Here is a 16,066-nt window from a genome sequence, read left to right as displayed (position 1 = left end):
CCTAAGGTTTAGAAGCAGTCCAAAAAAATCTGAAAATTCCAAGTGACAGATAAGGACTCAGATTATAACTTATTGGTGAAAGGGAGTTACAAAATAAAGTCAAAGATAGGTTGAGAGGTAAAGTAAAAGAGGTTCTATGTATTTTGCATTCGTCAGGCAGCACCTTGAATATCCAAGCAGCATTAACCCTTTCGCTGGTGTTCAATCTCCGAAAACCAACTCCTCACATGCGGCAAAAAGGTTAAAATGCGTTTTGTGGGCCCATGAAGCAGGTACTTCTGAAGGGTCGCTAATCTGCGACCCTATCCTCGACAAGCTCACCCACGCAAGACCGTCTCCTCGAACCTAACAGTGGGGGCCTACCTCCCGAAAATTGACCACTCTGACTGCAATTTGAAAATCAATCAATCAATCCGATCGTCAAAAAATGATTGTCTTCATCGCACTCCTGCCAATCAAGCAATCAAGTATGTCTTTGAACCGTGTTTCTGCGACGAAAAATGATGATTTTGTTAACTTTTCTAAAATGGCCATTTTCCGATTGTCCGCAGCCACATTTTTAGCAAAGTTAGCAAAATCGTTATTTTTCATCGCAGAAACACGGCTCAAAGACGTACTTGATTTCTTGATTGGCAGGATTGCGATGAAGACAATCATTTTTTAATGATTGGATTGATTGATTGATTTTCAAATTGCAGTCAGAGCGGTCACTTTTCGAGAGGTATGCCCCCTCCTGGTAGAGGAGGTATGCTGAGAGGGAGGTATGCTGGTAGGGTCAAAGAGACGGTCCTGCATGGGTGAGCTGGTCGAGGATAGGGTCCTGGATTAGGGACCCTTCGAAGTGCTTAATTTGCAAAAGTGCATGGCAGGGAGGAAGAAAAAGTACGTCCGCAACAGTCTGCCGTGCGGACGTACTCGGTACGTTCACAGCAGTGAAAGGGTTAAGTGTTTGATGTGGAAAGACTTAATCCGTCAACATAATAAAATACAAAGGAAAGCTGCTCGATTCATGAAAAACTACTACAAACAAACGGAACATGTTATGCAGCCTTTAAACAAATTAGGCTGGGAGCTGCTACCCAGTGAGAAATGGGTGGTGGAGTCCACGTGGAATCCACGTTGAGTGGTGGATATTTGGTGGTGGTGGATATTGAGTGGTTGGACCCACGTGGAATCCACGTTGATTTCAAGTGGATTTGTGGTGATTAGCATAAAATGGTAAACAGAATTTCTAATTTGTGGAACTTAACTCTCTGGTGTGACATTGCGTCATTTATCATCCTGAAACCACGCTAGTTATGTGAAAATGTATCGCACGTTCTATTTTTATATAATTCGTGGAAAGGCAGCCATGAGAGCACATGAAAAATCGTAGACACATATATAGAAGGTTTAGCTATAGAGTGGTTGAGGTTTTAATGGTTTTAGGACAGCACCTACTGCTGTTTTAATTTTTCCACCATATTTCCACGTGGGTTCCACGTTGATTCCACGACCAAAAACACGTGGTATCCACGTTACATTTCCACGTGGATTCCACCACCCATTTCTCACTGGGTAGAGACTCGGAGGCTGTGCTAGGCTTTGATTTCCTAAGAATAGGTATCTTTCAGAATGACACGGAGAATGTAATCTTAGAACCTAGGTATAGATATAGGTCTGACAGAAACGACAAATAAAGAGAGATATTTTGCCTATCAGATAGGTGTAAGAATTCGCTAATCCCCAAAGCAGTGAAGAAGTTAAAGAAATACAAAGTGGAACTCACCACTTACATGCTTTTTATTTTCTTCTGTTGACGCCTGGTGTCCTAACACTCCCTACCACACAACTATTGAGGTAGCTTGCAGGGTAGTATTTTGTTGTAGAAGATTGGTCATGAGATTCAATGTCTGGTTTAAAACCAAGTATAATAGGCATAATAGTAAAGAAGTGGAATATAGACGCTCTGTAATGGCATAGGTGGAGATAATATATGAGGAAATAGCAGATAAAAATATTTATATATGTATAAAAGAGGATGTCTGTTTGTCTGTCCGCTATGCATTTCTATAAGGCTGCTTGAATTGCGACCAAAGTTATAATGTAAGTGCATCTCATGGTGCCAAACCCTGTAGTGCTACTTTCGGTTGAGTCCTTCTCCTTTTTTTTCTTATAACCATTTGTTATGTCATGTCATTCTTCTGTCGTTGAACATCCTGCTGGGTGGGCACACCTATTCACTCGATGAAAGGGAAAACATAACTCAGAGGATTCTGCACTTAATCATTAATCCTCTTGGTGCAAACCTTTTTCCTGGGTATGAGTTCTAAACACGTTTTTGATCTGCTCAATTATGGACACACATAGCGATTAATGTGGTGGAGCAGAGTGTAAGCTGATACCTTGTGCGTTATATAGAAAACTTTTTTCCATTACTTGATGTGTAGCATGCCTAAAAATCCTACTATGTGATCACAAATTCCAAAATACAAGTTTCCCACTTCTCTAGTATTATCTTTTCCAAGCAACACCAGGTGGCCTGCTAGTATATTAGTAAAAGGAATGGTTTGATAGAGTTGATGCAGGAATAGGGTAGTTCCCTTCGTCAAAGAAAATGAAAGACATCGATTGCAATTCGTTACTCAACATTAGTGTATTCATGATATACAAATTATTTGGTTTTAGAAATCCCAGTTTTGACAAATGTTAATGGTCAAATTTAACCTCATTTGAAAAAGGCCAGATTAGCAGCTATGCGATGCCACTCCACGTGATGTCACAAGGACCTAGATTCTATACCAGTAGTCAGGAGTTTTACATTGTCTGAGGTTACCAATGCATCCTTGTGGCACAGAGCTCAGGGAAACATTTCTTAATAATCACCTATTAAAATTTCCTAAGGTCGGAAAGTTTCCTTCGTTTGATAGGGTATTAATAATCCTTATTTAAGCCAAGCACTATCTGCTTGCAGGGTACTCTGCTACCTGCTAGCAGCCTGCATCGTATCTGCACTCATAGCCTCGCACCAAGGTGGTCTCATTAGGCAGCAGCTGGAACCAGAATGACGTGATACTGGCTTTTCCCAGCATTTATACGTAGCCATCACGTTTTCGCGCAGTTGAAAATTTTCACTTTTCATTCAATCGCAAAAACTACATGTCGTCATTTAAAAATCTAAATGCATGAAATATGTACTCCTGGAGCATTAATCTTTCGATTTAGGCAATTTAAAAAAATAGGGAAAAGAGGCGGAGAAGTACATGTTGAGAGCTTGAGGATCAGAACACTATGAATCGTGGTAGAAATAAAGGTGAAAATGAAAAAAGCAAGTGGAATAATATGAACACAGAAGAAGGCAGGAGAAGATACAGGGAAATTCATGGTAGACCAAGATGGGAAATGAGAAAGGCAAGACAGGATTGGTGGAGGGTTCAGTGTGACAAAATGGAAATTTGCAGAGGAGAGTTTGGGGCATGTTAATACCGTATATGTCTGAATATAGTCCCTCCTTTTTTTCCAAAAATGCCTGTGGTAAAAGTAAAGGGGGGGGGACTATATTCAAACACATTTTTTTACCTTTTCCCAAAACTGAAGCCTCAAAATTAGGGGGGGGGGGGGGGCCTTATATTCGGAGAAATACGGTACTTAGAGGGTCCTTCTGCAAAAAAAATCTCCCACCTGTTCCTTGAGCCATTTAGTGCCAAGCTATCTTTGAGCTCTTCTTCATCCTCAAATCGCTTGGAGCCAATCCATTTCTTCGTATGCACAAAGAGGAGGAAGTTGCTGAAATTGATCTGATGACTAATTGATCATTGCTTTAATTTTCATCTGTGTTTTGGAATAATAAATCACCATTCTGTACAAATGTCTACTGTGTTTCTGTGGATGAAACTCGTATATAAAGCCCTCACTGTAATTAGAATGACATGCAAGCGAATCTATTAAAATATATATGTATAATCAAAGTTCCCAATCGAATTGCATGTAATAAGAAACAATGCCTTACTAGTACTAATAGTTAATTACTTACCCCTACTAGTTACAGAGAGACGGCACTAAAACTCGAATGTAAAAACAGTGAAGAATCTTCAGTTCTCAAAAGATTGAAGGTTTCTGATCATTATAGGTATGTTGTTATTAATTTTCTAGCTTTTATGATCATATTATTATTATTGCATAAGTTACAATTTGGCAACTGGCCAGGTGGTAACATGTATATACAAAAAGAAAAACACAACATCCCCAAAAGTCACATATCAACTAGACAGTTGTACAAATTTTAAAATTTAATTAAAATTTCTAAAAAATTAATACTTCTTCAGCTTTTTCTGAAATATTTTTACATTACTAGGAAAGGGCTCAAATAACTCTGCAGGCAATCTGTTCCAATCTTCAATTGTTTTATTCAGGTATGAAAATTTTTTAACATTGGTCCTCTGCGCCCGGCATTTGATTTTGAACTGATGATCGTTCCTTCCAATGAAATAAGGTTTTCCCACTTCATTGCTTAATTCCTTCCATGCTTTATCCCCTTTGTATATTTTATACATACCACAGAGTCGGTTTCTTTTTCTCCTACTTTCCAAAGATTCCCACCCCAGTATTTTTAACATGCCTGATACGCTCTCTATCCTCAGATGCCTACCCAAAACGTATCGAGCCGCTTTTCTTTGAACTCTCTCCAAGGCCTTTATATGTCCCACCTCATAGGGATCCCACACCATTGAGGCATACTCTAGGATAGGCCTAACCAGTGTTTTATACGCCATTTCCTTCCTGCGAAACTTGCTTCCCTTTATATTTCTCATCACCCAGTGCAGTTTCTTGAAGGCTTTCTTAGCAGTATATTGAACGTTCAGCCCCCAATTCAAATCCTTAGACAGGTGGACACCTAAGTATTTACAGTTGTCACACCTAGGAATAGGGTTGACTTTGTAAATTAAGTAAAGGTAAAATTAACCTTATTTTAGAATGTCTGAACAGAATGGTATGTTACTGTTTACTTCAGCTTATGTGTTTTATATTTTATCTCAGGAGAAAGTGTAGAAGACAATATAAGAAGGGAAATTGCAGAAGAAGTTGGGCTTGATGTCATAACGACAGAGTATGTGGCATCACAGCATTGGGCATTTCCTGCTAGCAGATTGATGTTAGGTTTCCATGCAACTGTGAAAAGCACTGAAGAAAAGGTTAGACTATCTACCATTAATATTTGTTTCATGTTGTCCCTCTAAATTTTCATTATTATTTTGCAGTTTGATTCACTTTATTTTGATGGCATTTGATGTTATGAGATCCCTCTGAATAGGGGTTAGTAAACCGTTTCCTTCAGGATGAAATTCATACCTTACTCCCAAAACCTGGGCTTTGCGGTCATTTTCTTTTTAAATTTTTCTCAGCTCAAGTTACAGTACAAGTACGTAATAACGAGTTGTGAAGATTCATGGAAAGTCACTTGTCGAAGCCAATGTCTTGCGACAATCGCCATTCATTATCCAGTTATTACACCACTGAGAGAAGAAATTTCAGCTTCTTATTCATTTTTAGCCCCTCAGAAGTAAATGCATCAATATTTCAATGTTGATGATTTTGTTGGATTGATTAATAAGGTCGATGTCCTGCAAAAATTCCTCATTCGTGACAATGGCCAGAAAGGCTAATCACATTTGTTTATTGATCGATATAGCTATAATTAATCGATCAGTAAATGCATTTGAATTCCAAATTTCATGTAAAAAATGATAAATTTGCTTCTATAATGCATAATCTTCCCGTATATTATCGCTCATTACCATCTAGTAGAACGGGTCAAGACGTATACTGAGACAAGCTAGTTGCAAATAGCAAAGATTTGGCTTCCAAGAAGCCCTTCTCAATGCAATATTGCCTATTCACAAATACACAAGGTTGAAGTGAACTTCCGTTGAGCTTACCCTATTAATTTCTACGCTAACTCCTTCGTGTTACTTATATTCAAGTGTATCCCTGTTTTAAACCTCAGGCATCATTCCTTCTTCAATGCTACATTCCTTATCTCCCCTACTCTATTCTCCACTAGTTTCTGTTGTCCCTTCTTTAGTCTCCTTCATAACTTCTATGTTCCATTTCCTAGCGGTGCTTTTTTTTAAGTTTTTTGATAGTTACATCATATCTAATTTTTGCACAAGACTTAAGGTCTGAATTCACCACTGGAAACTGGTGCAAATTTTTAAGACTGTTACTAAACCTTTGTCTTATCATGAGGTAATCTATTTGATGCATCCCTGTATTTCCAAGTGCACCTCTAGCCACAATGATGTGTAAACCATGTGTTTGTTATAAATTGTCATTGACAAAATTCTGCTTCCTTCCCTTGCTCCTTCCTCATCCATAATCCAGATGCCCCTAATTTTATTTCCATCCCTCACTGAGACATTCCAGTCTCCTATTACCCCAAGGTTTTTCTCACTCGGGATCTTTTTGTTGACATGAGTTACTTGTTAATGTTTGAAGCTGTAATTAAACATAGAGAAACATAGGGTACTTGGTAAAACTCATGTAGAACTTCGAATGAAAGTGCATATTCCCCTCATATCTATTATTAATTTATTATTTCATTAAAAATGTAGCAAAGTTACACTTTTTCATTCAACAATTCATCAATGTCAAGGATTACCCATTTTTGTGCTAAAAGGTGGTACAAATAAAACTGCCAAAATCCATTCGACTGTGAAGTTCAACAATTGAACGTTTGAATCCAACTCCTTATGTGTATCTTGTTCAGCCAGACATAAAGCTGAAATGTATCTTTATTCTTTTATGTACCATAAGTATTGGAATAAGACATTTTAATTGGTTGTGAATGATGTGTAGACATTTTATGTATATGTAAAGATAAATTGATAGTGTTCTCTGCCTCTTCAATCATAAATATGAAAAGCTGATCTCATTGACTGACGTTGGTCATTAAGACAGGTAAAGAGTTAAGTTTTACTTTGTCCTAAGTAATATTGGCCCCCACCACAAATTTGCTAATTGAAAGCGTAAGACTTGACTAACATAGAATTTGCTGCCACTTCTTGACTAGCCTCTATTCAAATGAATTTGTTGCCATGAAAAATGATAAGCATTAAGTAAAAGTTTGTAATTTTTCAGCGACCTTGACATCTTCACATTTACCATATATGCATTTCTATTCCAAAGTCCTGGTGGGTTGCTTTTTTTTAAATTTCACTATGCAAGAATATCAACATACTTGAAATTTGGGTTTTGTTAACCAGGTAAGAGTTCAAATAGACTCTCGTCAATACGAACAACGTTATTACGAAGTTCTCGTTATTAAGAAGCAAATCTTTGGTCCCGACCTCATCTAATCCAATCTATGGTAAAAGAAACATTATTACAAAATTTTCGGTATAACGAAATTTGCGACCCCCAGTCCCGGTCCCGGCGGTTACAAAATGAACTTTATTACGAATTTAAATGAATAAGGTACGGCATTTACGTGGGTAAACACTACACTACGTTATAATCATTACGCTATGTTTAAGTTCTCCTCGTTTACTATGCCCGAGATCGCCAATTATGGTTCTTTTTTTAGTACGTACGAAACAACATATGCAGCAAACTCCCGATTACCCAGGTGGGAAGAGGCGACGCGAATAATCGCAACACACGAATAATCGAAACTTTCATTTTAATTGCTTGTAATTTTATTAATTTACAATCAATTAATCAATTATTATCTTCGCACATATTATGTTATTTAAGGTTGCTTTACGGAATTAATAAGAGCAATTATTTTCCGACTGTGATCTTTTTAGCGGTGACAACTTGATTACACTCTTATTCCTACTGCTCCGTCTAATACCTGGTTTACGAAAACCACGCATCCGTGGCTGCGAGCTCATGGATTCAGGATAGTTTTCACGGATGCTTCAAACCCACTGCGCGACGTCGGAAAATACATTGCCAGGTACCACGCCGCGTAGTCGCGTCTCACGCTAGTTGCCCGAGATGAAACTGCTGCGGGGCGCAGATCCATTATCACTGAGCGCGATCGTGCACCGCAATGCTTTGAAAAAAGGGGCTACGGTGAAGGTAACACGTGCGATCTCACTATCGGGCAGCTGAAGTTATAGGAAACCTAGGACTTATGGCTAATTTTGTACGCACACAAGAGACTGGCTATGACTCATACTATCTCTAATTCCACTTCTCTCGCTGCCATCACTCCTACTATTCCCTTCCTTCCCAGTTTGACCTTGACTAGTGACAACGTAAACATGCCCGAGTGTGACGAAATCTCCGGTTTCCTCGGGCCGTATTCATCTGCATACGATTCCACGGCAATAATAGCGCGTTTGCGATATGAAATATGCATTTAATAATCGTAGATAACATTTTTATTAATTTAAAATTGGTTAACCCTTGAATAATCTTTTAAAATTACTCTAGAGATCTTTTCCACCACTGACCGTCGTCTACAATGCCGCATCAGATGTCCAAGTAAACTTGAAATATTCTTTACAGCAAGTAAATAAAATAATTCCATTTTACATAGGGAATCCTAATTGAGATGATAGGGCCGGTGTTTTCATGCATTAAAATGCTGATTTTTTTCCTGCTGCTTTTGCGTATGATTTAAAAAAATAAAAACACGTAACACATAGAATTGTGAGCTCATGCACGGATAATCTGCAACCCGTATAAACCGCACTCGGATAATCAAGAGTCTGCTGTAATAAGCTTCATTCCTGTGGAATCATGGTGATCCACTCAATGCCGCCGGTAAATTCGACGTACAGTCAGTCCTCTTACTACACGCATTCGATTTACGAATTTCAGAGGTACGAACATTTGGTAATGACAAGTGTGCCCTAAATTTCGAAATAGGCAACTTTCGTGTTTGCTAATACAATGCCGTGTGGCATAGAGGAACTTGCATTTTGGGCATAATCTGAACAATGTATCATTGAATCTAGTTTGAAATTAGGAACTGTTCAGCGTTTCGTCCGTTCTTCCTTACCGAGGACAGCAATTTTTTTCGGCTCCTGCTGCGTCCCATGCCCAGCTATATCAGTTCGTTACAATCGTTAGTTAACACACAATTTTAATGCATCGTTGCATTCTGTAGGATATCTGCACTCCTCGATGCCTTGCATATGTTCATCAAATTACGAGCAAGATCTCGGAACCCTTCTTGTTTATATATCGTGTACTTACTGTATTTGGTAATATACCGACCCTCAATTGCGTAATGCCATGTTCTTCTATTGAGAAAATGAAATGAATGTGCTTGTTTTTATATATTTGCACGTAATTTAGTCGCGTATATTATAGGCTATGATTTCTTAAAAGAAACTTTCAATCGAACTTGATTATTATGAACCTCCGCTTTTTCGGTTCCGTGACTTCATAATAACGAGAGTCTATTGTAATCTCATCTTGCCAACCCCTAAAACATATTAAAATTTATCCAGATTTTCATCGACACCAGTGAGCTGGAGGATGCCGGGTGGTTCAGTCCGGATCAGTTGAGAGACTCTTTGGAAAGAGTTAAGTTAATGGCCAGCAAAGAGTCATCCTTGATGCCTGACTCTGATGACAGAAAATCATTTTGTTGGGTCCCACCCAAGGGGGCATTAGCAAATACACTGATCAGATGGTGGCTCAACAAATTCCATCCTGAGGCATGAAAGTGTAAGTGGTACAAATTATTCAAATACTACAACTTAATCCTTATTTGTTGTAAAACAATTGTCTCTGGCTATCATGTCACTGACTAAAATTGTCATCTCTATTACTATAATCACTACAACTGTCATCACTATCAGTGTAATCACTACAACTGTCATCACTGTAATGGTCATTACTATCATTGCCATGACGACCAGGTGATTTGTTTCCAGGTTGGATAGGTCGGGTACAGAGAGGACAAGTGTTTTTCTTCCACTCCTTTATGCACTGTAAAGGTCAGAAAAATAATTAGAAATCTCTCAAAAATTTTACTGCAATAAATCACAATTCAGTTTATATTGTCCAATTGTATTTCTGATAATTTTAAATTCCTAGCCACATTTTTCCTGAATAATTACCTACTTTTTATTATATATTATGTTCATCTTATGCTACCCACAAAGAGAATGGTAGCTAATTTTTTTATGGATTCTGAATAATTATAGACATCTCAACTACCAAGGCAAATAGCTAAAGCAATGGAAGCTTGACGCACAAGAACTGAAAGCAAATGAATTCACTGCAACGTTCAGGTTCATTGCATTATAAAAATAAGCTACCACCCTTTATGTGGATAACATAATATGAAGAAAACATATCTCAAACACAATCAGCACAAGTTACACATTGCTTCTATCACTGCATGTTAAATTTTTCAGTGTTTTCATGGTAACTGCAAAGTGCATCCCATGTTTCAATGACAAAAAAATGCTTAAAATTCTCTACCCTACCACCTCCTGAAGTATTGCAGATTCCTCCTGAAAAACCAGGTGCAATAAGGCCCACCCCCTTAAATTCTGTATTTTCGAGGTACAGATATCACCATGGAATAAATTGCATGAATTAGTACCAGACAACTGTTTTGGAATGCTCTGGAATGACACAACCGTTCAGCTCAAGAGTCTGGACACAACTGACTTCATTTATCGTATAAAACATTTTCCCTTACCAAACAAAACATTAAGAACTATATCACTAACAAACCTATAAGAATCATTCAATACAACTTGAAGTTAAGGAGCAATACAACAACAACAATTAAAGGATATGCCCTTGACTAAATTTGCACAAGGTAAGAACCAAATCTACTCCATGAAGGGTTTACCCACATATTGACAATACAGAATGAAAGGGGGTTGGCCTTATTGTGATGCACAAAAATATATCGACACTCATTCAATATCTATTGCTGTCCGTGGTGTATATTTCATGAGTTTGCAGGATTTTGTAGTTTATTTTCCTTATCTAACTGCACGGAACATAATGGATTGAAGGCAAAGAAGCATCTAATCAAATCAAGGATAGCAGAGAGCAACAGCATGGGTATAGGGCGGAGTTAACTTGAATTTATGCCAGGTTTGCATAGGGCTTTACGTTTTGAATACTCCATCAACTGCTGCTTTCCTCCAACGTACGATACAGCGTTGGATGTGCAGAATGGGTGCATTTTCACTGTTGGGAATGCTATATCTAACGATTTGATTGTTGGATCATTCTTCCTCATAGAATGATTCTCCAAAGTTGTTAGAACATTAATAGCTTTGCTTGGTTTCGCTGTTAGTAGGACCCTCTTCACTTCTATAGCATTGAGGTGTTTTCCCTGTCCCGTTCCTTCTGCTCCTATCCTATCCCAGAGGCGTCATCGGGCTCCTATCGCGGCGGTGCCTCTTTCCTTTCCCCTTCCTCTCCAGCCCCTCCCCGGGTGATCGGGCGTATAAGCCACGGGCTTGGTTCCCGGCCCCAGTGCGTTGTATCCCAGAAGGGTTCGCCCAGAACCCTCATACTCTTTGTTGGGAATACTTTACCTGATGTAGCATAACCTGGCATGAAGTAGACATGTCGGAAAAACTTATGATTGGGAAAGAATTTTTTTGACATCAGTCCACACCTTCCCTGCACATCGATCTCCACCCTCTATTGATATGCTTTTCTTTCCATCTTCTGGCCGTTCTGCTTACATTCAAATTCAGTGAATGTCATTCATGAAGCTAAATGAAACCTTAGTAGCATCCTATCAGGGAAATTAAGTCTATAGACCAGTACACCAACTTTAAATAAAATACCAGTGAAAAGTGATGATATCTTATACTTTTTCAGAATGTGTTTCCGTGCCAGATTGTTGAGGTTTCTCTCAATCTTGATGAGTGTCAAGAAAAGTTGAGATGCCCAGACTGATGACAGTGACTGAAAATGAACAAAGGCCAACCTCGACTACAAAAACACCAGCAGATTAAGAACCACACATTGATGCCAACATGATGTGCAATTGCATGATCATATGCTACTTGTGTCCAGGAGAGCTTATGCATGTTGTTTCACAGTGTCGTGGATGGAGCTATTGCACCACATGTTCACAGAACCTCCTCCCTTTGCAATTGCTTCTTTTTGTAACTTCAAGCAATGGAGCAGTTTGATGCGGTATCCGGAATATGATTTCTGCCTACACTTCGAATAGTGCAATATGCAGCCTCAGATACATAGTCTTTAAAAAATGAGTTCCAAAAAGTTTTCCCAAAGTTTTGCAATACTTCATTTTCAATATTATGTACAAATTCAAATATTTATGCAAACATTGATCTTATCCTCTGTGAATTAGCACCAACAAAAAAGAAAGTGGTTATTAAAAGGGTAGATAAGGGAATTGAGGAGCTTCATCCTTAATTTTGTATATAATGAGTGCCTGATGTAGCAATTGATTTTTCGGGGGTTATGAGCACTCGTTTAGCTGAGCTTTCACTGCAATATTTTTCAACAGTCTGTACATATATGCCTTTGTTTGGATGCATGTTGTGTGAAGTGCCAATTTTGTAACCAACGGTCTTTGTTTGTATTAAGTATGATCATTTGCGTCACAGTAAATTTTGAGTCTATCAAACATAGAAGGTTATATGTACTTTTAAAATGGCCTAAATGCCAAAACCGATCATTTCTAATGTATCTATGGAAATAACTAAACTTGTTTCATTTGCATTATGGATTCCTACCACCACATGGCAGCTTCAAGCTTTGATTTGATCCTTCAAAATAAAGGTCATTTAAAATTTCCTTTTAGATTTCATAAAAATAAATACAACTTTAACTAAATACCAATTTTGCTTTGTGATAAATCAGATCAACATCTGTTACCCTGATTGAATTTCTTAATGATGCAACAAATGCTCTGGACGAAAATAATTAATCAGGCTGTTCATAGAACTCACAAAAGCTTTTGATACTGGTAACCATTGACAAAATTATAAAATGCCTATTAAATTTCAGTATAAATGAGCTAGCTTACTTGGCTATAATCTTATCAGAAAAATAGAAATCAAATTATTCAAGTATTATTATGAATCAAATACTAACGCAATTTATGTCAATTCTATTCAAACAAAGAAGAGGTTGAATATGATGTACCCCAAGGCTTGATCCTCGGGCCACTACTTTTCACATTGTACATAAATGACCTTCATGAATACCTCCAGGTAGTGAAAACAATTCTGTTTTCTGATGACATGACTTTATGTACTGATTTAAGCCTCAAATTTTCAAGATCCACAAAAAAGATAAACACCTATTTTAACATATTCAATTGTTGCTCAGAAATAGTATGTGGGCTATCAGCTTACAAAAAAACTATTTACATTACCTTTAACATTAAATAGCAGCCAAAAAAAGAAATTATTAGTGCCAAAATCAATCATGTAATTATATAATATTTGTATCTTTCCTCAGAATTACTCTAGACAAGTCTTTGAAAGGGATAAGGCATGTTGTAATCCTAACCAGTGAATTGTCTCAGATTATGAATCAACTTTGCTAGGTAGGTACTTACCAAAATGCTGAATGGTTGAATATTTTGTAAAATATTTTTTAATAAATTGTTAAAATTATTAATTAAGTAAATGTTTTAAAATGTATTTATTTTGTGTACTTGAAGTCTTCCAAATCTTTTGGAATTATTTTCAGGGATGAAAGCACTGAAATAGTTATTATTTAAAGGAATGTTTTAAGAGTCATGTTAAATGTGAAACATGTATAGGTATTAAATTTTATCAACCTCACTTTAATTCACAAAAAATTTTAATCCCACCATCCCTTTACATTATGAATCCATTGCTGTTTGTAAAGAAACATTTCACTCCCTTAAGAAAAACGAGAACAATCACTCATACCTAAAAATAACAAAAGGCAATTTACATGTTCTTCCTAGAAACACAAAAAGGAGAGGTCTTTTCACAAGTGCAACAAAATGTATGTATAGCCATCTAGCTGATGCCTTGAAAAATATTTCCTCATTAGTGTAATTTAAAATGAAACTCAAGAAGTAACGAAGTAAAGTAGTAAGTAAAGAAAAAAAAGTAACTATTGAATAAGGCATTATATAGTATTGATGAATATAACTATGTACTACTTTAAGGGTAATACTAAACATACATATATTTTTCTTAATGCTGGCAAAAAGACTTATAACACGACAGATGACTGAATTGTTGCTATTTTTTATATCAAACCATGTTATACCTATGTATATATACAATGCCTAGACAAAACCTATACACGTACTATGTACTTATATTGGTACTTTGGACAATAAAAATATAGTCATTATTGTATTATTTTTTGTAGAGCATTGTGAGCGAGGAATGTGGGATTAAAGAAGGTGGGGAAAACCTTAATCAGGTGGAGAAATTCAGCAATTTAGGAAGCACATTAGATGAAAACAGATACAGTAGTAAAGACATAAGGAAGAGAACTGCATTGGCCAAGGAGGCATTCATAAGCAGGAAGGAGCTGCTGAGAGGATCGTTATGTAAGAGTTTAAAGAAACGGTTAGTGAAGAGTTTGATTTGGAGTGTAGCTCTCTACGGTGCGGAAATGTGGACACTGAGGAAAGTAGACGAGAGAAGATTGGAGGCATTCGAGATGTGGGTGTGGAGAAGAATGGAGAAGGTTAAGTGGGCAGAGAGGTAGAAGAATGAAAAAGTACTGGAAATGGTGGGTGAGGTGAGGCAGCTTTTAGATGAGATAAACAGAAGGTATGGATGGATTGAGTACTTAGCGGGATAGGATGTTGAAAACAGTGTTTGTGGGCAAAATGATAGATAAACGTGGGAGGGGAAGGAGGAGAATAGGATTTTTATTTCGGATGAAAGGGAGTAGGCCTTATTCTGAATTGAAGAAGTTGAAGAAGGGGATTTTCCCAGAATACTTCTCAAGTACTCCATGGAAACATAGCTTAAGCAGTGGAATATTAGAATAGTAATCATAGGTGGATTTAAGGGGGGGTACGTAGGCACCCCCCCTCCCCAGACACTTAAAAAATAGAAGAGATTTTTAATATAAGTAATAATAAATCTTATATTTTAATATAAAAGTAATAAATATTTACATATTAATAACGTTTATAATAAAATTAAGAGTGTACTTTGTAGAGTAATTGTTTGCATGTAGTTTTTAAATCCAAAATATGAGAAAACTGTTCGCCAGTGAGACCCTGGTGCCCCATCCAGAAATCCTGGATCTGCCCTTGATCATCATCACTGGTCAACAATCCTAGGATTGGTTTGACGCAGCTCTCCACTCAGTTCTCCCTGCCGTTGATAGTAATAATAATAATGTTATTTTAAAAATTATTATTATTGATACGAATTTCCTTTGGCCGATTTACCTTTCTAAATGATTTACCTGAAAATGGAAGACATGACTACATCGTAAGCATAGTGTTTTCTTTCAATTATCAAATCCACTATAGCAGATAACACAAATCTACACTCCTTCATCTGGAATAAAGAAGACTTTTAGTGTTTTCCCATTTATGAATTGCTTCCAATGCAATTAGAGTTCAACTTAAAGTCAATGCAAATCTCTTCCATACTAAGATAAAAGAGTAAGTCCAATGAGAAACTGAAAAGTTTTCTGCACCAAATGTTCCTTAGAATAAAAATATGATTTTTACCATTCATGGGTCCTTTTTTAACACCTTTTCTACAGCAAATTTAAGTTTTTCTGACTTCAACTTCATGATATCCTCTTTCCAATAGTTGTAGGCATAGACCATGGCTCTTTTGAGTTTGGGCCTGAGGAAATGAAAATATTCGAAAAGTTGGAAAAAATGTCAGTAGTGACTCACAACAAAATATTTTTGATATAAAAACATGGAAGGAATTCAAAAGACTTAATTTCCCATAATTTTCACCAATTTTAGGTTTAATACCTAAGTGATACTTAAGGAAAAATTTTAATTGTTCAATTTTAATTATTTGAAAATGCCCAATGCATTTCTCTAATTGTTGAGAAATTCTGTCATCACAACCTTGTGACTGTGGAGAGGCTAGTGCATTAATTGACCCCAAGAGTAGCACAGCCAGGAGTGATTTTATGTTAT

At 37.0% G+C, this 16,066-nt stretch overlaps 2 protein-coding genes across 10 annotated transcripts in view; one reads left to right on the top strand and one right to left on the bottom strand.

The window, feature by feature from the left end:
• Positions 1–16,066, top strand: part of LOC124161047 (NAD(P)H pyrophosphatase NUDT13, mitochondrial-like) — a 34,087-nt gene that overhangs the window by 1,739 nt on the left and 16,282 nt on the right. For 3 of the 7 annotated variants that reach the window (XR_006865305.1, XR_006865304.1, XM_046537204.1), the window contains 3 exons: positions 5,017–5,171; positions 9,444–9,663; positions 11,797–14,289. Coding sequence is in view for 4 of the 7 variants with exons in the window: in XM_046537204.1 (XP_046393160.1) it covers positions 5,017–5,171; positions 9,444–9,659 (371 nt within the window). In the remaining 3 variants the exon portion in view is untranslated. Of the gene's footprint in view, positions 1–4,021; positions 4,109–5,016; positions 5,172–9,443; positions 9,664–9,872; positions 9,997–11,796; positions 14,290–16,066 lie in introns of those variants that run through there. The other 4 variants (XR_006865306.1, XM_046537206.1, XM_046537205.1 and 1 more) reach the window with 4 other exon arrangements.
• LOC124161049 overlaps positions 9,454–16,066 on the bottom strand; it is a 49,092-nt gene continuing 42,479 nt past the window's right edge. For 2 of the 3 annotated variants that reach the window (XR_006865307.1, XR_006865308.1), the window contains 3 exons: positions 15,638–15,758; positions 15,367–15,461; positions 9,454–9,927 (listed from right to left, as the gene is read on the bottom strand). Coding sequence is in view for 1 of the 3 variants with exons in the window: in XM_046537209.1 (XP_046393165.1) it covers positions 15,641–15,758 (118 nt within the window). In the remaining 2 variants the exon portion in view is untranslated. The remainder of the gene's footprint in view (positions 9,928–15,366; positions 15,462–15,637; positions 15,759–16,066) is intronic. The other variant, XM_046537209.1, reaches the window with a different exon arrangement.

The sequence above is a fragment of the Ischnura elegans genome, chromosome 6 (assembly GCF_921293095.1).
Source record: "Ischnura elegans chromosome 6, ioIscEleg1.1, whole genome shotgun sequence".
Taxonomy (NCBI): domain Eukaryota; kingdom Metazoa; phylum Arthropoda; class Insecta; order Odonata; family Coenagrionidae; genus Ischnura; species Ischnura elegans.
Note: the sequence above shows the minus strand (reverse complement) of the source record. Positions and strands in the feature narration are given on the sequence as shown.